Source organism: Nipponia nippon, unplaced genomic scaffold (assembly GCF_047370975.1).
Source record: "Nipponia nippon isolate SJK-2023a ecotype South Korea unplaced genomic scaffold, ASM4737097v1 scaffold_30, whole genome shotgun sequence".
In the NCBI taxonomy this organism is placed as follows: Eukaryota; Metazoa; Chordata; class Aves; order Pelecaniformes; family Threskiornithidae; genus Nipponia; species Nipponia nippon.
Window position 1 is genome coordinate 6,342,250 of NW_028262348.1, and position 27,553 is coordinate 6,369,802.

A 27,553-nucleotide genomic window follows, 5' to 3' on the forward strand; every position below is an offset into this window, starting at 1 on the left:
TGGCTGTCCTTCTGGCACTGCCATCTGGGACAGGAGCCTGGAGAAACATATACTTCCCTAGACTGGTATATCCCCCGTTGCTCCGACCCCTGGCTGAGAGAGGGGGCCTGCTGTGAGTGGCATAGGAGTATTTATACCCTGTCCTGGGGCAGCGTCGGATTGGGAGAGGTATGGGCCAAACCAGAGTCCCGTGGGATGGTGTAGGGCCAGGAAAGGCTGAGGACACCACAAGCAGCTCCTGAGTGTGAGTGAGCACTGGGACCATGCTGGGCAACACACCCATGGTCCACAGGAAACCCTTGTGGGGTGGGGGGCTCTGGCGGTGCCCTGGGTAATAATCTTGTGGAGGTGTCAGGAAGAGGCTAAAACGAGCCCCACAGAGCATGCAGGGGTGCCCCCCGTGGTGTGATCTCCCCCCAGGCACGGTGGGGAGGGACCCCCGTGCGGGAGGTGCTGGGCAACTCTGCACCCCGCGAGCTGGAGGTGCAGCAGCTTCTCCTGCGGGCAGGAGCAGCCCCCGGCCCGGGCAGGGGCACGCTGGGCGGTCCCCGGGCGGAGCCGGCCTGGACCGCAGGCTGCTCTGGGCTGACCGAGGCGGGCATCGCCCGCTCGCACCCCGACCCCTCTGCGCCAGCGGGAAGGGTTGGGGGCGCAGGGCCGCTCTGCGGGCAGCCCCACACCCACATTTGGGGGTTTGCTAAAAGCTGTCGCGAAAGGCTGCGCCGGGACGCCTCCACGGAGAAGCGGCCGGGTGCACCGTGACCGCTCGGGAGGTCCGACCCCCCGCCGGGCCAGGCCCGAGCTCCGCGGCACGGCACCGGCTCGGGCGGGCGGGACACCCGCAGCAGCGCCGCGGGGCTCCGTGTGGGGCAGGTGGGAGCCCGGACCCCTGCGACGCGGCGCGGCTCCAAGGTGCCGGGGCCGGGGCAGGCACCGGGACCCCTCCACCCTCTGGCGGCGGCGGTGGTGGCGGCGGCCACGGGGATGGCGGCCACGGGGTGGGCGGGGCCGGGCGGGGCGGGGCGGAGCCAGGCGGGGCGGGGCGGGCCCGGACCGTCCCGCCCGGCGCGAAGAGCCAATGGCGGCGGCGGGCGCGTGTGGTGGGCGGGGCCGGCGGGGCCGGCGGGGCGGCAGGGATCAGCGGGCGGCCGTGGCGGTGCTGGGAGCGTGGGGAGGTGCGGGCGGGCCGGGCCGGAGCGGAGCGGGGCCGAGCCGAGCCGAGCGCGGGGCCGCGCCGCGCCGCCCCAGCCGCCCTTTGTTGTCTCGGTCGCCGCCGAGCCCTCGGCCGACAGCAGCGGCGGCCCCCGGCGGCGGGGCGGGCGGGCAGGATGTCCCAGGAGAACCTCCTCGGCATGGACGAGGGAGCGCTGCGGAAGCTGGTGAGTCCCCGCGGCGGGCAGGGCCGGGGCACGGCGCGCGCTGCCCGCAACCTTTGCTGGCTTGTGGCGGCTCCCGGGGGAACGGGTCGGTGTGTGCCCGGCGGTGCCCCGGCTCCCTGCGCCCCGCCGAGGGAGGGGAGGCGGTGGCTGTGCGAGGCGCGGGCAGAGCGGGCAGCCGGGCTGGCTCCAGGGGCTGAGCGGTAGCACGGGCCCGTCTGCGGCTCCGCAGATGCTGGAGCTGCCGCTGCCCCCAGCCAGGGGGGTGAGCGGGCCCGCTGGCAAGGAGCTGCTACAGTGCTTGGGGGGTCCGGGGTAGCAGCACCTGGAGGGGCCCGAGCTGGCCTGGGTCATAGCGCTGGGCACGGGTGAGGTCTAGCACAAGTCCCTGTCCTGCCCCGGTGACTCCAGAGACTCTGGCCCTGCTGCTTTGGCCACACTTGGTCCTTTGCTCGCACCCGTGCCCCGGCTGTAACGTCTGTCCGTTGGCTTCATCTCCTTGGCCGGCAGCTCCCGCCTGAGATGTTTCCTGCTGCCGGCTCAGTTACATGCTCACCGTGCTCCCGGTGCTGGCTGCCATCTGGCCTGGGTCTCTGCTCCTGTACTGCCCGGGGCTGGCTTGGTGCCAGGGGCTGCTCCCCCGGCTCTGTGCCCGCATTGCTGGGCATCCCATCCTGCGCGGCAGCTGCTGAAGCAACATCCGAGCCACTTCCCTGCTCTATTTGTTCCCCTGGGAAAAAGAGCTGGAGCCAAGCCCTCGCCTTGTGGCTGCCAGGGCTGGGTGGGCTTGTGGGGGATGAGCACCTGTGTGTCCCAAAGGTGGGATTCTGGGTGCTGGGCTCTGACTTGCTCAGCCAGGGCTGTTGTGCCAGGAAGCCCTACAAAGTGCTGCCCAGCTTTGGGCAGCCCTGCCACCTCCTCTCCAGCCCCGGGGCACCACAGGCTTGGGGCTGGGGATTTGCTGGATGCTGTGGGGGCTAAGCGCAGGGTGGCCTGGGATGGCACTGGGGAATGATTACAGCAGGAAGCTGAGTCAGCCGGGAAGGCACGTCTGCAGGAACAGGAAAGAGTCGGGGTGCCGCGGCACCGGCGGGAAGCGGGAGCTGCGCTGTGCCATGGGTGGGGGGTCAGCACACGGGCTGCGCTGTCCTGCCAGAGCCTCCTGACGTGCCATCCTCAGCCTGCTCTGGGTGACGTTGTGCTGACTTGCCCGTTGTTTGTGGGCTGAGGAGCCCGCCACTCTCCGTGGGGTGACATCTGGGCCAACGGGGGGCTCTGGAGGTGTGGGGATGGGTGGTCTGGGTTTCTCCCTGTCCTGCCAGTGCTCTGGCTCTGCCATGCTGGCTGAGGTCTCTGGGCTGAGACGGAGCCCAGGGAGTGGTGATGGGGTAGGTGTTGGGTCTGTGGTGTGGCTGGGCCTCCAGCCAGCCTGGGGAGGTGGATCTTACCCGCACACCAAGCGCCGCTTCTCCCCAGACTTTGACCCGCTGGGGCTCTGCATCCCCAGAGCACCCTGCTCACAGCTCGGGTATCCCAGTGCCTGTGTGGTGTGGGCTGGGGAAAGCCTGCCCCAAGCTGACGTGAGGCGGGGAAGGAATTATTTTTCTTTCTGGTTAGGTTTTGGCTCTGCTCAGCTGGAAGAGGATTAGCCCATATAAGGGAAAACTGCCTGTCCCACTGCTTCTTCCCTGCTCCTCTGCTCTCCCCAGCCCTCGGCTCTGGGCTGCTTCTCCTCCTCCTTTCTCCCAGCAAGTGAGACCTCGGCAGCAGCGTGTGATATCCCTGGGAGTCCTGGAAGGAGGAGGCTGGGGGACGTGAGCAGGTCCCTGCAGGCCCCTGACAGGGAGCGTAGCTGTGCTGGCTGGGCTGGGAGCTGCCAGGGAGCATCTGCCCCCCATCTCCCTCCCATAGGCATCCACGTGGTTCCCTCCCCAGCTGCCTGCTGGTATCCCAGTCCAGGGACGCCAGTTGGGATGAACCTGTGGTGCAGCATGAAGGTGATCAAGGGCTTGGAGGAGCCTGGGGAGGGAGCTGTGGGGAACGGGGTGGGTGCTGCTGCAGGGTGGCCCTTAGCTGGGTGTCTGGAAACAGTGGGTTATTTGAGTGCTTGGGGCTATACTGAGCTCCAGACTGTGGCCTGCTGGCCCCGGGCTGGGGAATGCTCCCCTCAACTGGCCCCTCCAGATCTCAGCCTGGTTAATTAGACAGGCAGGATGCAAATCCCCTTGCAGGCAGAGGCAGGGCAGGCTTGAGCTAGGAAAGTCATGGCCATGAGGTCCCCTTCTTCTTACAACTGGTGGCCTTTGGGAAAGGCTTCAGTGGCCCTGAGGAGTGTTGCATCCCTGCCATGTTCCCATCACCCAGCTGTTCTTCTTGCTTTCCTCTGACCAGGAGGCAGCCACATTCTCCGTGGCTCCTTCCAAAGGTGATAGTGAAGCTTGGGGCTGCAGGAGGTGCTTGATGTGCCTGGCTCTTGTCCCCAGAGCAGTATCCCTGTGGCTGGGCTCCAGCCTCCCAAGTGCTCTGTGCTCAGCCACTCTGTGAAGCCGGATGGATGCGGGGCTAATTACAGCTCTCCCGGAGGAGCTGCCAGCCATGCTGGGGCTCTGAACACCACTGTACTCGGGCATCATCAGGAAAGCAGCCCACGGGTGCCTTGCCAGCACCCTTTTCACAAAGCCACTTTGTGTGTGTGCTGGGGCGGGCGTTTGCTCGTAACCATTAATTTGCTGCTGGCTGGGCAGGGCTGGTGGGGCCCTGGCATGTGCCGATCGCTGGGCCTGCCTGTGCAGGCAGGGTTGGGCCCCTCGGCCCCTTCCCACCCCCTGGCTCCAGCTGTGGTTTCCGGCACGCTCCCCCTTGCTGCTGGCCACGGAGCCTCCAAAGCCACTCATTTGCCTCATCCCAGCTCCCTGCTGACGTGGGCTTGGGACGAGGCTCTTTCGCCTGTCCTGCTGACGTTTCTCCCATGGGGAGAAGCCTTCCAGGACCTGGGTGCAGGTCAGGTCCCAGCTGGAGCCTCCCGGGCAGGGCAGACCCTGGAACTGGTGGGTGGGTGTCATGCAGCACACGGGTGCCGGGGTGTCCCCTGCTCCAGGGTGCATAGGGCCAGTGTCCCATTGTGTCCTCCCCTTCCTGGCACTCCTGGCTCCTGCAGCTGCTGCCCCCTGCATCGCCCTGACCTGGCTGCTGGGGCCGAGCCGTGCACCGCCAGCAGCTTATTTAGGGAAGGGCCAGGGCCATGGCCTACCAGTGTGTGGCAGAGAAGTGTTTTTCTGTCTTCAAGGCCTTTGCATGGCTGCGGGGAGAGCCGTGCTTGCCACGGAGCCTCCGCCTCCAGCCCTTTGTTGTGGGCTGGACCAGGCTCCATTGCTCCCCCAGCCCCTTGCTGCCACCCCATATGCAGCAGAGCTGGGCCTCCCAGCCAGCCAGGGTGGCTGCCGTCTCTGCTGGAGCAGCAGAGGAAAAAGCCCCATCTCGGTGCCTTTGTCCTGGCAGCCAGTGTCCCCGCCTGCAGCAGCATCCCCAGGGTGCAGGCAGCTGCCTGGGGCAGGCAGGCCTAGCGCAAACGGGAAATGGGAGGCCCTTGTGGATGCAGGGGCTGGCTTCCTCCCCAACATCCCCCTGCCCTGGCAGCGCAGTGGCTCCTAGTCTTCCCAGCCGCTTCCCTGCCCTTGCACCAGCAGAGGTGCCAGCTCCAGATAAGAGCCAGGGGGGCTGCAGGCCCCAGCTCCAGCCAGGAGACAGACGCTCATGCTGTTGCGGCATTCAATAAGCAGCTGCAGCGTGCTGGGAGGGATGGCACTGCCAGCCGGTGTGGTGGGGGCTGCCAGGGTGGGAGGGAGCGCCCTGGCTTCAAGCGGCTGCCCCCGAGGTTGCATGCGTTTTCAGCGCTGGCCTGGCCAGGGGATGCTGCCCTGGGGGTTGGTGGTCCTGGTTGCTGAGCATCCTGCCAGGGTCTTCCCAGCTGGGGAAGGATGCTGCTCCAAGCTGGGCCTCATGGCTGTCGGGGGCTGGAGGACCACAATTTTGTCTGCCACTGGGGCGGCACGTGGCGTCTCTGTGCCTGCTGGTTTCACTGGGATGGAAATATCCCCCCATGGCCAACAAACCCTAAGCAAGGAGAGCAAAGGGAGATCGCTTTGCTAGGGGGTCTGTGCAGAGGGGTTTCTGCATGTGGGCAGTGGTTTGGGGCCCTCGGTGCTGCTCAGCCTGGGTCTAGCTGAGGGACCAACCCTGGATTCCTGCTGCAGTGGAACCTGAAGAGCCCGGATGGGTGGCCTGGCAGTGGCCTGTGGGACTGGAAGGGAGGGGACTGATGCTCTTGTCCTCTGGCGCGGCCGTGACTGCTCCCAGCATGCCAGGGCTTGATGCTGACAGCAGCTGCTGTGGCTCACGGGGTTTATTTTTAACGAGCTCCATGGGAAATCACCTCCTGGGTTCCCAGTGCCGGGTTGGTCCCGATGTCCCACAGCAGGACAGTGGGGCCGTGCCTGCCCTGGCTGGCCTTTCACCACAGATCTGGTTGCCTTCTGCCCCCCTTCAGCATTGGGGGGGCCTGTGCATGGCCCCCTTGAAGCACTTGGGCCGGTTGCAGGGCTGGGGCTGTGAACCTGATCTGGAAGAGGGGAAGCAGCTCTGGGTGCCCATGCCAGGTCCTGGTGGGTGGCTTTGGGTGGGCTGAGGAGCACCCGTGAGATACTCGTTGGGGAGGGGGGGTGTCGTTGTCATGCTGCCCACATACAGAGGGTTGGACTTCAATTTAGGACAGATCCTGCTCATGGATTTGGCTCAGAGAGCCGCCTGCCATCCCCTAGTGCTGGGGGATCCCCTAGGGTGGGGGACACCCCTCCTCAGTGGGGTGCTGGGACCCTCCCAACCAGCACCACCTGGGGGCTGTGGGGGTGGGAGAGGAACCAGATCCTCTGCTGTCCCCCGCTGCTGCTGAAGGGGCTGGCATCAGCGGGAGGGCTCGTCCTTGTGCCAGTGGCATGGGGGGGCAGGGCTGCAGATAATTGACCCTTGGTGGCTGCACAGACCACCGATGGGCATTTGTGCCACGTGCCCCTGTCTCCTTGCCCCTCACATGCCTGGAGGTCTTGATGCCACCGTGGCAGCCCCTCCTTGCCATGGCTGGTCCCAGCATCCTGTCCCTAGGGGGGCCATGCCCGCTCCCTGCGGGGCCAAGCCGTGCCAGGCAGCATGCGCCATGCGCGTGGGCCCTGCCAGACAGACAGTCCCATTGTGCAGCGCGTGGGCAGCCCATGGCAGCCCCGCGGAGGGCGGCACCGGGGCCAAGCTGGGGGGGCCGCAGTGGCCAGAGCCAGTGCTGAGCCCTGCCCTGTCACACCCAGCTGGAGGCAACGCTGGACCTGGCTGAGCGGCGCCGCATCCGCTCGGCCATCAGGGAGCTGCAGCGGCAGGAGCTGGAGCGGGACGAGGAGGCGCTGGCATCCAAGCGCTTCCGCCCAGAGCGTGGCAGCCACCGGCAGGACAACAAGGAGAACTGGCCGCGGTGAGTCCTGTGTGGGGCTGGGGTCCTGCTCACCCCCTGCCTCTGCCCCAGGGGGCAGTGGCTTGGTCTGGCCCCACTGTGTCTTGGACTGATTTGGGTGGGCAGGAGGGTGGGAGCAGCCCTGCGCTGAGCAGCTTAGCACGTGGGGGGGGGCCCCATTGCCTGAATTTAGCGGCTGCCCACAAGAGGACTTTGCTCCCGAGCACCCATGGCAGCTTCTGGCCGGCCGCTCTTGCCCCCACACAGGTCCCAGCGCCTGGAGGAGGAGCAGCAGACAGCTCTGGCCACCTTGTCCCGGCAGCTCGAAGCCATCACTGACGTGGAGGAGCTGACAAAACTGGTGAGTGACCGTGTGCCGGGGCTGACCGTGTGCCGGGGTGACCCTGCTTCTCTCCTGGATCTTTTCCTCTTGCAGCTGCGGGCAGCGGGTGAGTACGAGGAGCGCAAGCTGATCCGAGCTGCTATCCGCAAACTGCGGGCTGAGGAGATCGAAGGTGAGGCACCATCCCCATGTCAGGGGACTGCTACCCCGGAGAGCCTGGGACGTGGGCAGCTCCTTCCTAAACACCGCCTTTGCTCCCATCCAGCAGCAACCCTGGCTGGGAATACGCAGAGCAGCCGGAGGGACAGCAGTGAGCCCCCCGCTGTACCTGGGGATGTGAAAAGCAGCCAGAGGGACGATGCTGAAACGCCAGCCCTGGCTAGGAGTGGGAAGAGCGGCCAGAGGGGCGATACCGAGCTGCCAGCACTGGCTGGGAGTGGGGAGAGCCATGGTGAGGGCAGCGCCGAGCCCCTGGCCACAGCCCGGAATGGGGAGAGCAGCCAGCAGGACGATGCAGAGCAGCCGGCACTGGCTGGGCTGGAGGAGAGCAGCCGCAGGGGGGCTGCAGAGCAGCCCCCTGACCAGGAGCCTGAAGGGTCAGCGGTGAGTGCGCAGGGTGCTGCTGGGGGGACAGGACCACCAAAGACCTCCTTGCCCTTTCCTTGGGCTCCTGTGCCAGCCTGCGTGGGGCACAAACCCCCGGGCACACTGGGATTGCCCACCCGAAGGGACTGGGGCAGGTGGAGCTGGGGTCTCTAGAGACATGGGAGACGCAGCTGGGCTGTGCCAGCATGGCCCTAGCAGTGGTGAGCTGGGGTGGGGGGCTCAGGCCTGGGTGCCCCTGGGCTTGTCCCTGAGGACTCAGCCTGGGCATGAGTGCTGTGGGTGAGGAGTCTACAGGGCCCCTCAGTGCGCTTGGTGCACCCCTCCCTGCTGCAGCTCTGCAGAGATGGTGCTCTTTGGACGCAACGGCCACTTGTCCTGCCTGTGGCAGCTACCTGCATCAGTCTCCTTGAACAGGCAGAAATCTTGATCCCTCCTGACCCTTCCCCATGCTGGTCATTCCTGCTGGTCCTCAAGGGGCTGGGGCTTACTCTGGAGCGAGGCTGGTGCCCACCAGCCATGGAGGGGGCTGTCTGGCTGGGGGAAGGATGAGCTAGTGGGCAGGGCTGGAAGTAACAGGCGCAAGCCTGGGTTTCTTGCCCAGTGGCGGTGACCCCTTAGGGGACTATGGCTGTCCTGGCGGTAGGCGGTCCCTGCAGAGACACCATGCGGAGTTGCGCTTTGGGGGAGGGGGTGGGGAAGGGAGAAGCAGTGGTTATAACCACCTGGAAAGGCTTGGATGCCCACATCTGCCTCTGTTCAGGCCAGCTTCCCCCTCCCCCGGGGCTGTGGCAAGAGGCTGTGGGGTGCATGTGGCCCTGTGCCACCTTTCAGCACTGTCTGCCTTCCCCATCCGGATGTGCTGGCATGCTGCCCCCGGTCTTGGCCATGCCGGGACATCTGCGCAGCCGGTGGGGCTGTCCCACTCTGTCCGGTTGATTACTCCAAACCCAAGGCCATTTCCCTTAAATGGCAGCTGCAGTGGCACCTGGGTTTGGGTCCTGGTTCCCCTGTGCCCCCTCGGGGTACAGGCCCCTCTCTGTCTCCCCCCACCCTTGAGTAACATCAGCACCTGGAGCCAATGGTGCTCCTAGAGGCACTGGCACAGCCAGGACTGGCACCCTGTGCCCTGGCTGGTGACACCAGGACACCCTGGCCCTACTCAGGTGTGTATCAGGGATGCAGCTGTCACCTGCATGTCCTTGCCACTCCAATGTGAGCATGTGGTCCTGTGCCCAGAGTGTTCCATCATTTGCTGAGCAGAGCTGCCGGTGCCGTGGACAGGGACAGGGTGATGCAAAACTTTGGGTGCTCCCTGCCTCATGGAGCCCTGAGGTGCCTGGGCTGGGGGGCAAGAGGGGGCAGGGGCACTAGGCAGGGGCTGTCCTCTCCCACCTCCTGGCATCCATGCTAGACAAGGCTGGTGTACACGTGGCAGAGGCCACAGAGGGACCCAAGAGCCAGCTCCTTGCTGCGTGCCCTGGTGCTTATCAGCCCCATGTAGAGGAGTGCCAGGAACCCCAAGGGTATGCAGGGCTTGGGCCCCTCCTTCAGTAGACACAGCATCCCCCTCCCTGCCTGGTGGAGGCAGCGGGGTGTGGGGACACTTGTCCCCCTGCCAGCCTCCTGCAGTGACCCCTGTGCAGGGGGTAGCTTGTCCATCCCCGGCAGGGACCTGGGTGGCATGGGAGGAGGCCACAGCCTGTGGCATATCCCTGGCTGGGTGGCAGGGATGGGACAGGGTGACCCAGTCAGAAACTGGAGTGGGGCTCACTCTGCTTTCACTCCCTGCTCTCCCCAGGCCCATGAGCGAGATGACACGGTGGAGCAGGAGCGTGTCCCAGCTGGGATGCAGGAGCTATGCAGCCAGCAGGCAGGAGACCCCCAGAAACCCAGTGCCCAGGGTGAGTCCCCATGAATACTGGTGACAAAGACCCATCCAGGTGCGTACCCGGGGTGGCAGCAGCACCAGGGCCAGCTGCAGGCAGGGGCAGGAGGATGGAGAGGGCAGCACGGCATCTCCCAAAGGTGCGGACAGGGGAGCCGGGTGCCTTGTGGGGCCGCAGGAGCAGGCTTCCCCCATGTGGAGCCTCTTGTCTCTCCTACAGCCGTAGTCTCGGGGACCCTCGTGCTCCTGGAGCCGCAGCCGGCCCCAGAGCCCAGTCCAGAGCCCGAAGATGGTAGCAAGGAGCCGGAGCGGGACCAGCCATGTTCCCTGGGTGCTTCCCAGCCCAAGGGGCAGCACCAGGCAGCCTGGAAGGAAGAGAGCCTGGGCAGCCCTGCCACCACCCAGGAGCCCGGTGGGAGGCAAACCTGCCAGGTGGAACAGCACCCCCTGGGGCAGCCCAGTGCTGGCAGCCGGGGCAGCCAGGTACAGAACTGGCGGGACAGGCTGAGGCTGCCACTGCTCTCTTTGCCAGGGGCTGACGGTCCCATAGGTGAAGGCAGCTTGATGGCATTGGGGTGAGGGGGTGTGCGTGGCCCCCCCAGCTGACTGCTTTGCCCCTTTCCCTCACTGCAGCTTGGTGTCAGGGTGCATGGTCAGGTGTCAGGGCCGGCCGGGAGGCGTGGGGAGCCGCCAGCGGGTAAGTGCAGCCCCATGGGGAGGGAGTGTGGGGCTGTGCCCCCCCATCAGCTGGGCAGTGCTGCCCCACAGGGCCCCCATTGCCCCCCTGCCCTGCAGCATGCACATCCCGGCTGCACAGGGAAGGGCGTCAGCCCTGGGGACCTGACTTAAGCCCAGGAGGCCTGGGGCAGGAATGCAAGGGCAGGACGTGGCCAGGCCAAAGGCCATCCCCAGCCAGTGGCCATTTGCCGCCTGGCCATGCAGTGGTGGTGCCTGCTCCAGCTGGGGGCCGAGGGAATGGGGTGCCAGGCGGGCTGTTTACCAGTCCCCCAGCTCCAGGCTGGGTGGCAGCAGGGCCATGAAAGGGAATTGGTGCCGGCAGCAAACCCTGGCCTTTTGCATTCTTTGTCCCAATAAGGCCGGGAGCCGTGTGCCGGCTGGCCTTGACACCCCCCCCCCCCCCGCCCCCGCCCAGGGCCGTGCTTGCTGGCCCAGCCAGGTCCCAGCACCCTCTGGATCCTCCCTCCCTTGAGGGATCACAGTGGCCAGCAGCTGCCCTCTTCCTACTGCTGGGAAAACTGTCCCCATGGCTGTGCAGGGAGGAAATGGGGTGGGGGGGTGTGGAACAGAAAGCAGCTCTCTGCCCCCAGGGTCAGGATTCCCACTTGGAGCCACCCTTGCAGGTGGAGGTCCCCTCCTTCCTAGAAGCCCCAGGAGGCTGCTGGCTCCTGGGAAGGCAGAAACCCTGGGGAGATGCTGGGGGGTGGTGGGCTGCAGTGTGGCACATTCCTGGGGTGGAGGCAAGTGTGCAGGACCTGACCTCCCTTGCCTCATCTGGGGGCTCAAACCTGGGTGCTGGGGAAAAGCTGAGCCCCCTCACTTGGGCATCAGTCACTCTGGCCCCACACCAGAGCGCTGCCTGTTTGGTGCCTGCCTGCCCCCTGGGTGCTCCCTGAGTGGGGGCTGAGCCACTGGGCCCCCTTGCCCTCCTCTCCAGAGGCAATGCTGGGCTGGCCCTGCTATGCCAGGGCCTGGTGGGTGCAGGGGTGATCCCGATCTCTTTGCGCAGACCCCTAGTACCATTCACTGCCCTGCCAGGGCGCAGGTACCCCAATCTCTGCCTTGCCCTCCTCTGCGGCATGGTTTGGCACTGCAGGGTAGAGCCAGCTGCCCGGGGTGCAGGGCAGCCTGTGAGTGCTGGCAGATTTTGGCACTACACTCTGGGGAGTGTGGGGTGACAGGGATGGGGACCCCGCGGTGCTGTGCTTGGGCAGGGGGAGCAGGGATGGCAACAGCACCCTGTGCTGTGCTCACCCTCTGTTCCCCTTTTCCTGTTCCTTGCATATCTGGCCTGTCCCTTCCCAAGTGGCAGTGCCCACCCAGGACATAGCAGGGACCCCGGCTCGTCTGAACACTCACCGATGGGAGCAAGCGCCCTTCTCCCCACGCCCGGCTGGCCGCATGGGTAAGGTCCCAGCAGTGGCTGCCTCCACTCTCTCTGCTTCCCAGTGGCAGGAGGTCCCCGGCGGAGCCTGGGCAGGCGCGGAGCTCTGCAGTGGCAGGATGGTGCAGGATGCTGCTGGCTGAGCGGGGCTGGCTGCCCACCTGCTTTCTTGCCCCCCCCGCCCCCCCCCCCCCCCCAGCATCCATCCCTCCCCACCCATGTGCATGAGCAGCCAGGTCCCGGCAGAAGCAGGGGGGCAGAAGCTTTGAAGGGCTGCAGGCACCCCGGGGGGGCAGCATGTGTGGCAGGACATCCGCAGGGGGGTGGGTGGCATCATGCATCCGGTGGACACCCTGGGGGGCAGCATGCATGCCGGGGCACCCTGGGGCGGGGGGGCAGCATGCATTGTAGACGGCACCCCAGGGGGCTGCATGCATGTGTGGCGGGGCGCCCCTGGGGGCTGCATGCATCGTGTGGAGCCGGGGAGGGGAGTGCAGCATGCATGGCGGGCACACCCGTGGGTCGCTGCAGCCCCGGTGACCCCACCGCGCCTGTCCCCCGCAGAGCCGAGCCCCGCCGCGCCGCCGCCGCGGGCCGCCTCGGTGCGGGAGCGCGCCCAGCGCTTCACCCCGGCGGGCCCGGGGCCGGCCCCCAGCGCGGCGGCGGCGGGCGGCCCGGCGGGGGCGGGCGGCGCGGGGGGGCGGGCCGGGCCCGGCCAATGGCAGCGGGGGCCCCGCACGGCCCCGCCGGGGCCCGCTCAAAACGCGCGGGGCGGCGGCGGCGGAGGCGCAGAGCAGCGTCCGGCCCCGGTCCCCGCCGGCCCCCGCCCCGGTCCCGGACCCGGCCTCGACGGCATGAAGACCTACTTCACAATCGAGATCAAGGATGGGCGCGTGCAGCCCCTCGCGCCCCGCGTCGTGGCCGCCCCCGGCAGCCAGCGGGCAGGTGGGCACCAGCCAGGGAAGACGGGCAGCGCAGGCGGGGGCACCCATCGCGGGGACGGGGTGAGGAAAATGGGTAGTGCAGGCAGGTGGCATCTGTTGGGAGTCTGGGTGGGGAAGACGGGCAGCGTGGGCAGAGGGCACCTATTGTGAAGACCGGATGGGGAAGACGGGCAGCGCGGCAGCTGGGCACTGTAGGGATGATGGGCATGAGTGGGCATCACTCAAGGAGGTGGGACTGGGAAAGGTGGGCAGATGGGCACCCGTCGGGGAGGTGGGCACCGTGGGGGTAATGGGCGCCAGCAAGCAGGTAGGTCCTGGTAGGGCCATAAGCGCCCTGGGACAGTGCTCTTGACAGGATGATGTGCACAGTCAGGCAGTTGAGCTAATGGGTGCCACTGGGCTGTTGGGCACTGACAGGGTGGTGGGCACCAGTCAACAGGTGGAAACCAGCAGGCAGGTGGGCAGCAATGGCCAGGTGGGTAGTGACAGGCCAGGCAGGCACTGATGGGACATGTCAGCAGCAGCAGTGGCATTTGGGTGCTGGCGGCCCAGAGGCTGAGCATGGGCTCTGCCAGAAGAGCAGAGGCCATGGGCAGGAGCGTGCTTGGCAGCCTTCACCCTTTGGCAGGGACGCACAGCCTGCTATGGGCATCTCCATACTGGGAGGCCATCTGGCCCTGCAGCCTGTCCCTATCCCCACCATCCTGCCACATTCATGCCTGGGGTCCTTCCCCACTCTCCTGGCCTGTCCCCACAGCCCTGCCCCATCCTTTGTCCCACATTCATGCTCTGACCCCACTGACCTGATGGTCCAGGGGAGTCCACACTGTTCTGCTCTGTCCCATCCCTCTGCTGTGCAGTGTCTGATCCAGCCCTGCCCCTGATGCAGCCCTGCCTGCCCGCAGACGCGGCTGGCTTGGGATGCTCCTGGGGCTGTCCCTCACGATGGGGGGTCTTGGCTCCAGCTGGAGTGCTGCGGAAAGTGCCCTTCCTTGGGGAGGAGAGTGAGCTGGGGTGGTGAGGGGGGCATGGCTTGCCCATCCCTTGGCTGTCCCCAGAGCCCTTCCCCTGTGCCAGAGCTCAGTGCCCGCTGGGGCTGGGGCTGGGGCAAACCACTTGTGCCTCTTGCTCCCCTTGCAGAGGTGACCGTGGGGCTGCGGAGCACCCCAATCCGCATCACCACCGTCCCCAGCAGCAGGAGCAGTGGAAGCAGCGGCAGCAGCAATGTCACCAAGGTGAGTGCCCCACTTGGGCATGGCCTGGGGGGTCCTGGGCTTGGGGTGGGGAGCAGTGACCAGGGCGGGCGGGTTGGTGCTGGCAGCGTGGTCCAGAAGCTCTGGCTGGTTTGTTTTTTGGTGTGGTTTTTGGTTTTGTTTTAACAAAGAAATCCTGGGGTCTACACATGGACCCACAGTCCCAGCCATGTGAGCCCCCTGCGCCCTGGACTGTGCCACTGTGTATGCAGACACTCGGGGAGGGGGTGTGAGGGAGGTGGGCTGGGAGCATTTTGTGGGTCTTCCTCTGTTTTAAACACCTTTTAGGGTGGCAGCAGCTCAGGGAAAAGCCCATCATCACCCACTCCTCTGTTTTCCCTCCTGGGAATGGACCTGGGCTGTGGCGCTGGGGAGCCTGCCCGGGGGGGGCTCCCTGAGGGTCTCTGACCCACCCTCGAGCCGTGGGCTGGTGTCCTGCCTCCTCCTGCTTTGCAATCCCAAGCTGACAGCGGAGCGGCAGCCCTAGCTCGCCGGGCCCAGGAGGGATTCTTGGGTGTTACTGGGGAAAAAAAAATATATATATCCCTCTGCTCTGTTTTGGGGGGTGAGTGGGACATGGTGTTCCCCCCCGCCCCGGGATGCTGGGGGTGGCGGGGCTGGGTACACACAGGAGGCAGCCCTGCCTGTGCAGCCCTTCGAGTGCTTTTATCTGCTTCTGGCCATCTAAGGTAATACAAGGCGCTTGTGCAAGTGGCCTTGGCAGGACCTGGGATGTCAAGTGCAGCACTGCCTTGCTCCTGGCCCTGTGCTTGCCCAATTGCCTCTGCAGGCATGGTACTGCTGGTGGCCATGGCACCATTGGTGGCCGTGGCACTGCTGGCTCATTCCGTCCTCGGCTCAGCCCTCACCAGCATAAAGCAGGCAGTGCCCACAGCCTGGCAGGGCTGCCCTCAAGTGCTGCCTGCACTAGCTGGCAGGTCCCACTGCCCACAGGCAGCTCACTGCCTGCAGAGGGGTGCCTGCCCTGTGCTAATGCGCTTGGGCAGGCTTGGTCTGAGCAGCTCGTCAGCTCTCATTAAGGTATTAGCAGCGCTGCTTGGTGGGGTGGGGAGCTTGGGACCCATCGGCTGCTAAGCAGGAGACACAGCCTCCAGGTGTGCTCCCAGCCAGCAGGGAGGAGGAGGCGGCAGCGGCAGCGGTGCTGGCAGCCCTGCCAGGTAGGGCTCGGTCGGAGGGACTGGTAGGGTATGGGGATCTGGGGACAGTGGCTGCTGCAGCATGTCTTCTTGTGTGTTGGGTGCCGCCTGTGCCCATTGTGCAGGGACCTGCTCCCCCTGGGGCATTTGTCAGGCAGCATGGGGGGACAGGGGCCCCCAAAAATCACAGCTGGTGATTGAGTCCCTCACACCGGCACCAGCCTCAGGCTGGAGATGTCGGTGTGTTGTGGGTGATGTCAGCCAGGAGCAGGAGGGCACTCGGGTAAAAGGGCCTGTGGGTGGTCCCTGGCCCTGGAGCACACCCAGCACAGGGGTGGTCTGAGGTTGATCCCGCATGGGGCCTCTACCCCACCTGCTGTGCCCCACAGCCCCCCCAGGCTGGCGTCGAGGGCAGTGGCAGCCGCCCAGGGTTGGGGAGGTGACTCGGCAGTGCTCCCCCTCACCGAGCCACCTGGTCCCGGGGCTGGAAATGCTGCCAAGTGTTGGCGCCTGCCTCGGCACCCCTGTGCGGGACCCCCGGCCGCTGCGACAAGAATAGCCCAGCAGGCGAGGAGCTGTGCCGGGCCGGCCTCCAGCCGGGGGTGGTGCCCCTGGCGCCCCTATAAAGGGCAGAGGACAGCTGAGCGGGGCTCACCGCAGCGCCTGCCGGCACCAGCACTGCCGCCATGCCAGGGGTCAGCCTGGAGGGGCTGGCGCAGGCCGGGATGGCTGAGCTGGCGGAGCTGCGGCAGGAGTTGGGGGCTTTCCGGGGAGCAGTGGAGGGGCAGCTGGAGCAGGCGCTGCAGCAGGTGCACCCCCTGGCACGGGCGCTGCGGGCGTTGGAGGAGGAGCACCTGGAGCTGCGGGCTGAGCTGGCACGCCTGGGCCGCCGCCTCGACCTGCTGGCACTGCGGCTGGGGCCACAGGAGCCCCCCGGGGAGGACCTCAGCACCCTCTTTCTGGAAGCACAGGACCCTTGCGCCCACTTTGAGGGCACTGAGGAGCCCAGCGGCCCTGTGGCCCATCCGCCCGCTTTCTCCAGCACGCGCCAGCAATCGGCCATACATCTCTCCCGGAGCAACAGTGGTGTGAGTGTGGGCAGCCCTGCCCCACGGCAGCGCCTGGGGGGGGGGGGGGCAGGAGGGTGGCACCAGCCCACGGGGCTCCTGGCTGCCCCAGGGGTGTCTGGAGCCAAGGCAAAGTCCCTGGCACGAGGTGGGACTATGGCTGTGGTGCACAGGCGACTCAGCGTCACTGGGATCTGCCACCATTTGGGCTCACTGCTGCGTGGGGCAAACAGCGCCTGCCTGCTCTGCATTACTGCCATGCCGGCCAGGCAGGCAGGCTGCAGGCAGCTGTGCTGCCACCGCCTGCACACAGCAGTGGCGAGGCGCAGGTGGTGGCACAGGCGCACGTGGCTGGCGTCACCTCCCACCAGTGATTTTGCCATGGGCCAGGTGCCGGGCCGGGGCAGCGGGACGCAGGATGGGGCCAGGTGTGCAGCAGGGCTGCTCTGGCCCCCACGCTGGCACCTCCTCTCTGCTGCCTCCCTGCCCTATTCCTGGCCTGGCCCGCTGCCTGCTACACATTGCTGGGGGGTCGTGCTGAAAGGGACTTGGCGTCCTGGCTTTGCTCCGGCGGGGGCCGAGCTGGCCTAGATCCTGAGCAGGGATGCAGGGGAGGCTCTTGATCTCCTGCACAAGCTCTTCTCTCCGCTAAGTCCCTTAATTCCCTGGAAATCCCTTGTGCTGCTAATGGTGCTCACTGGCCTTGCCAGCACCTTGACCACTGCTGGGCACCAGGCACTGCCCAGCCTGGACTGCCCAGGCAGCCCCTGCCTGCTGGAGGGCCCTGGCAGCCTGTGGTGATGGGGGGTGGGGAATATTTGGGGGACATTTTGGCAGCCAGACTGGGAGCAGGTCAGAGACTGCTGGGCCCTCCCGGGGCAGGGGGTGCCACGGAGGGGATGTCGTGCTCCCCTGCCTGCCTTGGTTGCCGCAGATGCCTGCGGCGTCCCACCAGCTGTGAGCTCTTACGTCGCATGTGGCACGTCTTCTTCAGGATCACCGCTGCCTGTGGCACTGGGCAAGTGTCAGGGCGATGGGGGACTTGGATCCTGAGCAGTGGTGGCAGGGGGGACATGGCCGAGCTGGCAGGGGTCAGTCACAAGGTGCTGTCCTTGTAGATGGAGCCGGAGGTGGTGGAGCAGCCCCAGGCGCCACGGCTGGAGCCGGAGCTGCCCAACGGCATGGAGAAGGTCCAAGTGAGGGAGCTAGAGAGAAGGAGCAAGCTGAACATCGAGGAACTGAACAGGATCGAGGATGAGGATGTTCTGGATAAGATGGTATCTCCTCTGCTGCCAGGCTCCTGGGGGAAGGCAAGGGGACTCCGACCTGGTGGCAGAGGGCTGATGCTGACCTCTACCTCCTCCTGCAGCTGGATCGGACGACGGACTTTGAGGAGCGGCGACTGATCCGAAACGCCATGCGGGAGCTGCGCCAGCGCAAGCGAGGTACTTGAGGACGGTGACCTCCACAGGGGTCAGGGCTCTGACAGTGGTATTGCAGGTGGAGCCAGCAGGGTGCTGGAGCGGGGCTGTCCAGCTGTGGTGAAGCAGGAGGGTGCATTGGGTCTCCTGCTGCACCCCTGGCTGTGCCAGGCTGAAGGACATCGTCCTTCCTGTGAGCTGGTTCTGGACTTGTGTGCCTGCTGCCCCTGCCTCTCACTGCTGATGCTGTCTCCCACCTGCATTTGCAGACCAGCGGGAGAGAGAGCGGGACCAGCGGCTGCAGGACACAAGGAGCCAAGCTACGGCAGGGAGGGCCGGCCACGCCACGGAGACCACCACCACGCAGAGCACCCAGTCAGCCGATGGCTCAGCACGCAGCACCGTCACCAAGACCGAGCGTCTCGTCCAGTCTAGTACGGGGTGGGCTGGGGGGGTGCAGGGCTCGCTTGCCCAGCATGGCTGGTGTGCCAGCCTTTTGGGAGGCAATGCAGAGTCTTTCCTGGTGCTCTGCCACCACAGCTTCTCTTTGCGACTCTCACCACTTTTCCTGGGTCTGGCTTGATCATGCTGGGAGCAGAACCGTGGTTCAGGGCTGTTTTGCTGCATCTTTTCTGGCTTGCCCAGAGCCTCCCTGGGGATCTTTAAGGGATCTGCTCTGGTGACTTCCCACCCAATCCTCTGCCCCATTGGGGTCGCGGGGGCCTTGTCTGCATGTCAGGCCTGTCTCCTGTCCACTACACCTCTGCTTTTCTAGTCCCTGGATGGCTCAAGCCAAGAGTCGCTGCAGGGGGCTGAGGGATGCTCCAGCTCGCCGCTCCTTCGCGCTGGCCTCTTTGCTGTGCCTCGGAGGCATGTGCTGTCTGTCCCCCCTCTGCATGCCCTGGCCATGGCTCTGTCACCTGGGACTTCTCCCTGTTGTGCTACATGGATGTGAGGGTGCTTGGCAGCAGTGGGTGTCTGTGGGTGCCACTGCCCCCAGCCCCACCTGATCCCCCATTGCCTTGCCCCCTTGCAGGTGATGGCAGCAAGACCTCCTGTACCACAACCATGGAGTCGAGTTACATGAAGAGATCGGACAGTAAGAGCTTTTGCTGCCCTTTCCTTGCAGCATCCTCTGGGCGTAACCCCAGGGGCATTGCTGCTGCTGAGCTATCCCTGCCTGTGGTGCGGGCAGAGCCCCCCACCTGCCTGCCACTGCTTCCCTCAGCTCCTGCCCAAGGCCTCTCTTTCTCTCTCTGCAGATGGGAACAGTACATTCGTTCAAACCAAATCATCCTACAGCTCCTCTTCCAAGAAGATGGGCAGGTGAGCGGTAGTGCTTCCCTGGGGCCAGCCCCAAGCAGTCCCTGTCAGCCATCTGCTTGCACAAACCCTCTCTGCTTAGCTTCCAGTGTCCCCATGCAGGGATGTCCCCAAAGCCTCCTGGTCCTTGGGGCATGCTTGCTGTCTCTAGCAGTCCCCATGGGTCCCTCCATGGGCACAGAGACGTGTCTGCCAGCCGGGGACCTTGAGACCCCCTCTGCTGTCCCAGGGACATGGAGGTCTCCAAAGCTCTAGGGCTGCCAGTGGGCTGAGGCCACCACGTGCCCTTCCCCAGGCTGCATGCAGCCCCCTTAGTTTCATCTGTCTCTCTCCCAGCATCTTCGACCGTGAAGATGAGAGTGCCTCCAGGCAGAGCAGCCTGGCCGCGCTGGAGCGGCGCCAGGCTGAGAAGAAGAAGGAGCTGATGAAAGCTCAGAGCCTGCCCAAGACATCGGCCTCGCAGGCTCGCAAGGCCATGATGGAGAAGCTGCAGAAGGAGGGAGGGAGGTGAGGCTGGGCCAGGGGCACGTTGGCCAGAGTGGTGAGTGCCACATGGGTAACACTCTGTGTCTTCTGCCACAGCTCACCTAACCCCGTGGCGACACGCACTGCCGTTCAGCGCTCCTCCAGCTTCGGCGTGCCCAATGCCAACAGCGTCAAGCAGATGTTGCTGGACTGGTGTAGAGCCAAGACCCGGGGCTACGAGGTGAGTGCCACCTCCTCTCCTCATCCCCAGGGCTGGTCGTTCTACCCCTTGGTAACTCTCCTGCCCTCGCAGCACGTGGACATCCAGAACTTCTCGTCCAGCTGGAGTGATGGCATGGCCTTCTGTGCCTTGGTCCACAACTTCTTCCCCGAGGCGTTTGACTACAGCCAGCTGACGCCCCAGAACCGCCGCCACAACTTCGAGGTGGCCTTCTCCTCCGCAGAGTACGTAGCTCTTGTGCCATCACATGGGCTTGGGGTGGCTCAAGGCAGCTCTCCTGCTCACTGCCTGGGGTGAGGGGGGACATGGGCAGGGGTGATGGTGCTGGAGGTGAGTGCCTGTCAGCATCGCTCCCCTCGTGCTGTGCAACAAGGTTTGGACACTGGGAGGGGAAAGCAGTGGCTGTGTGGACAGAGCCACGAGAGGCCAGCACAGCCCAGTCTGGCGTGGCGAGGGTGGGTGTAGGGGTCTGGGCTTTCCTGGGTGTGGGGCAGAGCACCCAAAGTCAGGGCAGCAGCCCCCCAAGCCTGCCTGGCTGCAGGTAGTAAGTACATCGTATCCTGGGGTGCCGGGTGTGGGACCAGAGCCCCTGGGAAGAGGGGTTTGTCTGTGCCAGGTGCCTCCTTTCACGGTCGTAGGGGCTCAAACACCGTCGCAGCTTCTCCAGTCTCTTCCCTTCCCCTTTTGCTTCTGGTTTTCCTGGGTGCTGAGAGACGGGAGCGCGTCCAGCTGGAGGGCTGGCAGCCAGCCCCTCTCTCCTTCCTTCTGTCTCTCTCCCACCCTCTCCTCCTCCCCTCCAGCACCCTGCCCAGGGGCAGGGCCAGGTGTGTGGGGGTCCAATCCCGGCTGTTGCCTGGGGCGGTGGCGTGAGCTGGGAGCTCCCGCAAGCTCCCTGGGTGCCGTGGTGCTGTTCGGTGGAGTGAGAAAGGGGCCGTGTGCCTGGCTCTTGGCGCTCCTGGTAATGGACTTTTTGCCTTAATTGGAGAACCGGTGCGTGGACTTGAGAGAGCCATCGATCTCTCCAGCCTGGAAGCCAGGTGGCCTCTCGTCCTTCTTCCTCCTCCTCCTCCAGCTCTTGTGAGCGTCTTCTCCCGAGCTTCCTGCACCAGGGCTGTGCCGTGCAGTTCCAAGCGGAGCTGGGCAGGAGGGCTGGGCTCGCCCCCCCATCCTCCCGGCGGGTCTATATAGGGGCTATATAGAGCGCCACTCCGCTCTGGAACTTGCTCCCCGAGCACCTGGCGTGCCAGACCACCTCACTCCTCCTCCTCCTCCTCTGCCTCCATCTGTCCTTCCCTCTGGACCTCACGCCTCTCCACGCCACTCACCTGCCCTCCCCCTCCCTTGCTTGTGCCCCCCTAAATTTCACTGAATGGCCTTGGCGCGGCAGTGCCCAGAGCCCTCCTGCCCCTGCATCGTGCACCCCCAGAGCATGTGAGAGCAGAGCAGCATCTGCTGGGGGAGGGACGGGAACTGCACTGATCCGTGTCTCTTGTTTTCTCTCTTTCTCCCCTCCCCGACTGGGCTGCGGTCACTGGCTTGCCCCTCTCTCTCCCTGCCCCCAGGAAGCACGCGGACTGTCCGCAGTTGCTGGACGTGGAGGACATGGTCCGGATGCGCGAGCCGGATTGGAAGTGTGTGTACACATACATTCAGGAATTCTATCGCTGCCTGGTCCAGAAGGGGCTGGTAAAAACCAAAAAGTCGTAGCCCATTTTCACCCCCCCGGGAGCGATGGTGAGAATCTTCCCCTCCAAATACCTGCCCGTGCCCCACTGCCACCACTTGGCCAAGGGGCCAGGGAGCGGCCGCCACGGCTCGGGAGGAGGCTGGGGGATGCTGGTGGGCGAGGGGCGAGTCCTGGTGGTGTCGGCCAGCGGGGCCAAGCTGTGGCCAGGAGAGGGGTGGAGGCAGCAGGCTGGCCTCTGGCCTTCCAGAATAGCACCTATGGGGATTTGGGGAGGGGGGAACTGTGTCACCCTGGGTGGCTGTTTGCTTTCCAGCCATGGGGATGGTGCTAGTGGGAACGGAGCTGCCGCAGCTCTTCCCTCCCTGCTGGCTGAGCCCAACCCAGGGGATTAGCTGCTGGGGGCACAGCTCTAGGTGCTCTGCAGCAGCATGATCCTGAGCGGTGCTGCCTGGGTGTGGGTGAGCCCCCCCCGGGATGCCCCAGCATCACTGCTTTATACTTGTTGCCTCCTTCCTCCCAGCCCTGGGGTGTGTGGGGGCTGCCTGCCCTGGCTGGGGGGGGGGGGGGGAGCTGCAGCCGCTGCTGCAGGGCCAGGCGTGGGCGATGTTGCCCTGCCTGCGAGGTGCTGCCTGCTCATATATGGGCAAGAGTGGGGAGCTTGGATTGGAAAGTGTGAGTCAAGGCTTAGGTCCTGCCTCGTCTTGCAATGTTTGTGCCTGTCTTCAGGGGCATCCCAGCTGGCGCTGGAGCCGATGCTCACCCAGGCTCCGTGCAGCACCAGCACACCGGGGCCCAAACAATGGCTTTATAAGGGCAGAGCCACTCTCCTTGCACTGCTGTTGTTTTGCCATCGCCCCCTGAGCAGTAGTGGGGGGCCTCTGGAGCTCAGGCAGGGGCTTTCCCAAGGCCCTGAGCATGGCCCCCCCTCCCCACGGCAGCCGAATCACGAGGTGGGGCCAGTGTCGGCCAGGCCATGGGCTCAGGGCCCATCGCCTCCACGGCTGCATCGACTCCAGCGCAGCAGAGGCCCCGTGGGAGAGCTGGGGTAGTGAGCTGCAGGAGCTGGGTCCCAGCAGAGCCCTGGGCTGGGTGGCTCTCCTTGGCTCTGCTGTTCCCCAGGGCACTGGCACCAGCTGGGGGTCCCTCCTTGGCTGTGCCAGTGCCAGCCCAGGGGCTGGGGTGCGGTGGGCTGTGCTGGGGGGCTGAGGCATGCAGGGGGGGTTACTGCAGCGTGGGGAGAGGGCTTGGGGCGTTGTGGTGGTGGTGGGTGGCAGCTTGGGATTCAGAGCCTCCTTGTGCTTGGAGCTGCCCAGGGCACCCTGTTGTTGGGGCAAAGCCCCTGCCAGAGGGTGGCACCAGGGCTAGAGCAGCCAGGCCGGCCATGGCATCAGCCAGGGCTGCCATTTCATGCCAAGCGGCTCCCAGGTGCTGGCACAGCCCCCGTGCCAGGCGCTCATGGCTACATTGGCCATTATTGGCAGCAGCAGCCTGGGGTGCTCCGGCACTGTCTGCCCCATGGTGGGTGTTGGCACCTGCTGCACTGCCTGGCAGGGGTGCAGGTACCTGGGCAGGGCTGGCGGGGGGGGGGTGGTGGCAGCAGTGGCAGGGTTGCTTCTGTGCCCCCCAGCAGAAAGGCGAGAGGCTAGAGGTGGCCAGTTCCCCTCCATGCCCTGCCTGGCTGTCACAGTGACTGCCCCAACTGTGCTGGCAGCCCCCTCAAGCTGGAGCTCCCTGGCTGTCCAGGGAGCCCCAGCTTGGGGAGAGAGATAGCGCCTGCAGCCCAGGGAGCTGGGTGGGTGGTGCAGGCAGAGTGAGGGCAAGGCTGCCACCCCAGTGAAGGGGCAGTGGCAGAGGCCAGAGGCTGCAGTGATGGCGGGGACAGCCATGGCTGCTCTGCCAGGACCCCCCAAGGTTGGCACCTACTAGACCAGGGCCCTGCATGGACCCCAGCATGGCGCTGGGGCCTGGGCTAGGAGGTGGTAGGCACAGGCCAGCGCTGAGCTGCTTGAAGCTGGGCAGTGCCCACCTCACCAGTGGTGCTGTGCTGTGCCTGGGGCAGGCAGCCCCCCAGGTTCCAGTCCAGGACAAGGGTGGGAACCGGGCTGGCACACCTGACCAGAGAGCAGGGCCAGGGATTGCAGCAGGAGTGATGGGCAGCATGTGACCAGGACCCCCCCTGCTTTCTCTGGACTAGCTGGTGGCGTTTGGGGCAGGGGCACAGCACAGACACGTGGGCAGGCAGGTCTCTCCCTACAACACACCAGCATCAGCTGGAGGAAGAGGAGGAGAGTTGGCACAGCCTGAGCGGGGGTTGACTGCCAGCACCAAAAGCTGGGGCAGAGAGCACCAGGGTGGCAAGGGGTGCAGGCAGACAGGCAGCCAGCCCCTGTTGCAGGCAGCGTGCACTCTTCCCAGTGCCAGGAAAGGCAGGACTGTGGGTACTGAGGGCTAGGCAGGAGCTGAGTGGGGCTGAGGGCAGCAGTGTCCAGTGCCAGCCAGCCCTGGGCAGCATGGGTCCCCTGTCCCAGCCCCCATGGCGGGGCAGCCCACCTGGGGCTGCGCTGAGGGCTGCGTCTCCACAGGACGCTGGTGGACTGCGTGCCCCTGGTGGAGGTGGAAGACATGATGATCATGGGGAAGAAGCCGGACTCCAAGTGCGTCTTCACCTATGTCCAGTCCCTCTACAACCACCTGCGTCGCCACGAGTTGCGCATGCGGCAGAAAGAGTGCTAGAGCCTGCCCTGCCTGCCACCCCACTGCCCCCTGCCCTCAGGGCTGCCGGCGGGCAGGGGAGCTGCCTGCCCCAGGAGGGTCCGGGGGGCCACGGGACCAGCGCTGGGGACGGGGGGGCTCTGCCACTGGGGCAGCCTTGCACCTCTGCCTCACTGGAGCTCCCTCTGCCCCGGCCAGCTGCAGGCTGACCCCATGGGCAGGGCAAGGCAGGGCCAGGCAGGTGCTGCCAGGGATGCTCCCCAGCTTGGCTCGCCTCCCGCGCTCCAGCGTGTTAAGTTATTTGTTCTCCAGGAGTTGTTTGTCCTGCGGGCAGCACCCCTGCATCCCCGGGGAGGCCTGGGCATGGCTGCGCCCTTGGGCCCAGAGCTGATGTGGGTTGGTGGCTGAGCGGGGTTGTGCAGCCCAGCCCAGGTTGTGGTGCATTGCACAGGCAGTGCACCCGTGAGTGGTTCTCCTTGCCCCCCTGCGAGGAAGCCCCTCTGCCCACTGCAGGCCCTGCTTGGTGCCACCTCCCTGGGGATGGCTCCACAGCCCCGTGCTGACACCCTGCTTCCCACTGCACATATGCACCCTGGGGCGCTTCCACATGGGGGGGGCTGCAGCACCCGTGTGCTGGGGAGCGGGCAGGGAGGCGAGGGGTCCCAGGTGAGTGAGGGGCCCAAGGAGTGAGCTGGGAAAGCAGCCCCTGCTCTCCTCCTCAGCCCAGCTCGGGGCACCATGTGCTCAGCGCCGCTCACCCCTCCATCACTGTCTCTACACCCGCGTTGACACGTGTACCAACACCAGCCGGACAATAAAGGTTTATTCTATAGGGTGATGCCTCTGCCTTGGGTCGTTCTCCCTGGCCGCACCACTGCTTCATGCCACCAGTACAGTGCACGCCGACCCCCTTCCCGGGCAGAGTGCTGGCAGCCCTGCCCGTTCCAGGACTCCTCTGCCTGCAGACCCACTGCTCACCTGTCCCGGGGGGAGACGTGGGGCACGTGATGCTCCTCCTGCTCAGGGATGATGCTCGGAGCCCAGGGGCACCATCAGCATCCCCTGACCAAGGGCTGTTGGTTCACTGCCCCCTGCCAGGCCCAGGCCTGGTATGGGGAGAAGACCCCATGCTGCCACCGAGGCTGCATAGAGCCAGGTCTGCAGATGGCACAGCTGTGTCCTGCTCCCTTCCACAGCTGAGGACCAGACGTCCCTGCCAGGCCAGTGCAGCCATTGAGCTTCAGCTCAGCAATGCAGGACCGACTCATGGGCTCGCACCCATCCCCCTGTGCCCCATGAGAGCAGCTCATCCCAAGCCATGGTGCTCCATCCATCGTGCTGGGGAGGGGGTGGCACAGGAACAGGTTGGTCCATGAGATGGTTTGGCAGCTTGGCAGCGGTGGCTGTGACTTTGCCATCCCCTCCCACCTCCGTGAGTGGCTCTGGGGCACCCACCTCCTCCCGGCACCCAGTGCAGAGCGGTGCGGGACATGCCCCACCAAGTCCTCCCTGGAAAGACGACACAGTTTTTGTATACAAGGGCTTTACTGGGGGCTCGATAAGAGACAACCCTGCTGGGGTGTAAAGCCATACCTCCCTGGGGGCAGCTCTCCCACCTCCGGGACTCAGCACATCTACTCTCAGCACCTGGGGCTTTCTGCTGAGGGCTTCATCCTGTCCCATGCAGGTAGGATACCGCTGCCCAGTGCTGGGAATCAGCTAGACCTCGGCGCATGGTGAGGGAGCAGAAAGAACACTGCTCCTCCCAACCAGCTAGGGATGCCAGGCTGCGGGGGAGGGAGGGCAACGACAGGCACATGGGACCCCTGGGATGTCCACAATGCCCAGGAAGCCCCTGCTCCAGGCTGGAGCTGCTCAGAGCATCCTCAGAGCAGAGGCTACACAGCACGAAGCAACAGCGGGGGCACCTTCACCACCCTGTGGCACCGTCCCTAGCTGCTGTCATGCCCTCGTCCCTGTGCACTGGGAACTGGCTGCAGGACCCTCTCCCGAGTGCAGCACCCCTTGCTAGAGGTCTGGGTGTTCTCCCTTGTCGCGTTTGGGTAGGGTCTGGCCATCAGCGGTGGGACCTTGGCGGGGTGGCAGGGTGGGCAGAGGCCTGGCAGGGGCAAACTGGAACTCCTCAGGCACGGGGGCATCAGGTGTCTCCTTGCGGTAGAAGCCCAGCTCCTGCACCAGCTGGTTGATCTCCTCCCGGGTCATGTCGCTCAGGGGGATTCTCTGCACGCAAACAGGGATTGCAGCCTGGTGCCTGTGGGGCACCGACCATCCCAGACCCTGCTGCGGTGGCGGCTGCTGCGCTGCCTGCTCACCTCCAGCTCCTCGTATCGGTGGCTGAGGAGCACGAGCTCGGGGTCAGCACCGGGCAGGTGCTTCATCTCCAGGTTATGGCTAGGTGGTGCGTTAAGGAGTGGACAGTACTGGGCAGGCCCATGAAGCCCCCATCCTATTCCATCCTCCATCATATCCCATTCCCTCCTATACCATCCTGTCCTCCATCCCTTCCTGTTCTGTCCTCCATCCCAACCCATCTCATCCTCCATTGCATCCCATCCCATCCTGTCCCATCCCATCCTGTCCCATCCCATCCTGTCCCATCCCATCCTCCATCGCATCCCATCCTGCCGTGTCCCATCCCATCCCTCACCCATCTTGTCCTCCACCCCTCATCCAATCCCATCCTCCATCTCCCTCATCCCATCCCATCCTCCATCCCATCCTTCAGCCCCTCCCACCCCTCATCCTGTCCCATCCTCCGTCCCATCCCTCAGCCCATCCGATCCTCCGTCCCATCCCCACCCATCCCTCACCCTGTCTCACCCTGTCCTCCACTGCATCCTGTCCCATCCTCCATCCCATCCCATCCCTCTATCCCTACCCATCCCGTCCCGCCCCCATCCCGTCCCGTCCTGTCCCAAGCCACGTCCCGCCGCCCATCCCGGCAGGGGCCTGAGCCCGCGGCGCAGCCGCACCGAGCACCGCCTGCCGAGCGGGGCTGCCGCGGCGGCCGGCGGGTACTAGAGCGGGATGTCCTGCGTGACGAAGGCCTTCACCTGCGGGCAGAGCGGGCGGCCCAGCCCGGCTCAGCGGCGGGGCGGCCACGGCCCCCCCCGGCCCCGGCCCCCGCCCGGCGGCACCTACCTCCCTCAGGCGGTTCAGCCGTCACCCGCCGCAGGTCTGCGGGAGGAGACATCCCGTCACCCCCGGCGCCGCCGCCGGTGTCCCCGCACACCCCGCCCGCCCCGCGCTCACCTCCACCTTGCCCCGGGCCAGGTCCCGCAGCTCGGCCCCGCGGAGCCGGGGGGGTCCCAGGCCGCCCCCCGCCGCCAGCGCCGCCACCAGCAGCGACAGCGGCAGCGCCCGCAGCATCCCGCCGCCGCCGCCACGTCACGTCACGGCCCGCGCGCGCGGGGTGCCCCGCCCCGGCGGGCACGGG

The 27,553-nt window shown here is 65.8% G+C and overlaps 2 protein-coding genes across 6 annotated transcripts; one reads left to right on the forward strand and one right to left on the reverse strand.

Moving 5' to 3' along the window:
* The first annotated feature begins 1,159 nt into the window (after positions 1-1,159).
* On the forward strand, positions 1,160-24,934 carry SMTN (smoothelin). 5 transcript variants are annotated; one of them, XM_087768501.1, is made up of 21 exons: positions 1,161-1,379; positions 6,731-6,891; positions 7,138-7,231; positions 7,307-7,385; positions 7,479-7,816; positions 9,618-9,720; positions 9,925-10,187; positions 10,338-10,401; positions 11,749-11,847; positions 12,391-12,771; positions 13,911-14,005; positions 17,366-17,524; positions 17,617-17,692; positions 17,938-18,102; positions 18,705-18,767; positions 18,931-18,994; positions 19,328-19,498; positions 19,574-19,697; positions 19,770-19,921; positions 21,260-21,431; positions 23,967-24,105. In XM_087768501.1, exons 1-20 carry the CDS (start codon positions 1,329-1,331, stop codon positions 21,402-21,404), a joined length of 2,847 nt encoding a protein of 948 aa, XP_087624627.1. In that variant the 5' UTR covers positions 1,161-1,328; the 3' UTR covers positions 21,405-21,431; positions 23,967-24,105. The 5 variants fall into 5 exon arrangements, with proteins under 5 accessions (XP_087624625.1, XP_087624626.1, XP_087624627.1 ...); XM_087768503.1 differs by lacking the exon at positions 21,260-21,431 and adding an exon at positions 16,152-16,268 and having other exon boundaries at positions 1,179-1,379; positions 23,967-24,934; XM_087768499.1 differs by lacking the exon at positions 21,260-21,431 and having other exon boundaries at positions 1,160-1,379; positions 23,967-24,934.
* Positions 24,902-27,534, reverse strand: SELENOM (selenoprotein M). Its single transcript, XM_087768505.1, has 5 exons — positions 27,370-27,534; positions 27,259-27,294; positions 27,136-27,170; positions 26,430-26,508; positions 24,902-26,337 (listed from the first exon to the last, which is right to left on the reverse strand). Exons 1-5 carry the CDS (start codon positions 27,484-27,486, stop codon positions 26,125-26,127), a joined length of 480 nt encoding a protein of 159 aa, XP_087624631.1. The 5' UTR covers positions 27,487-27,534; the 3' UTR covers positions 24,902-26,124.
* Between the last annotated feature and the right edge of the window lie 19 nt (positions 27,535-27,553).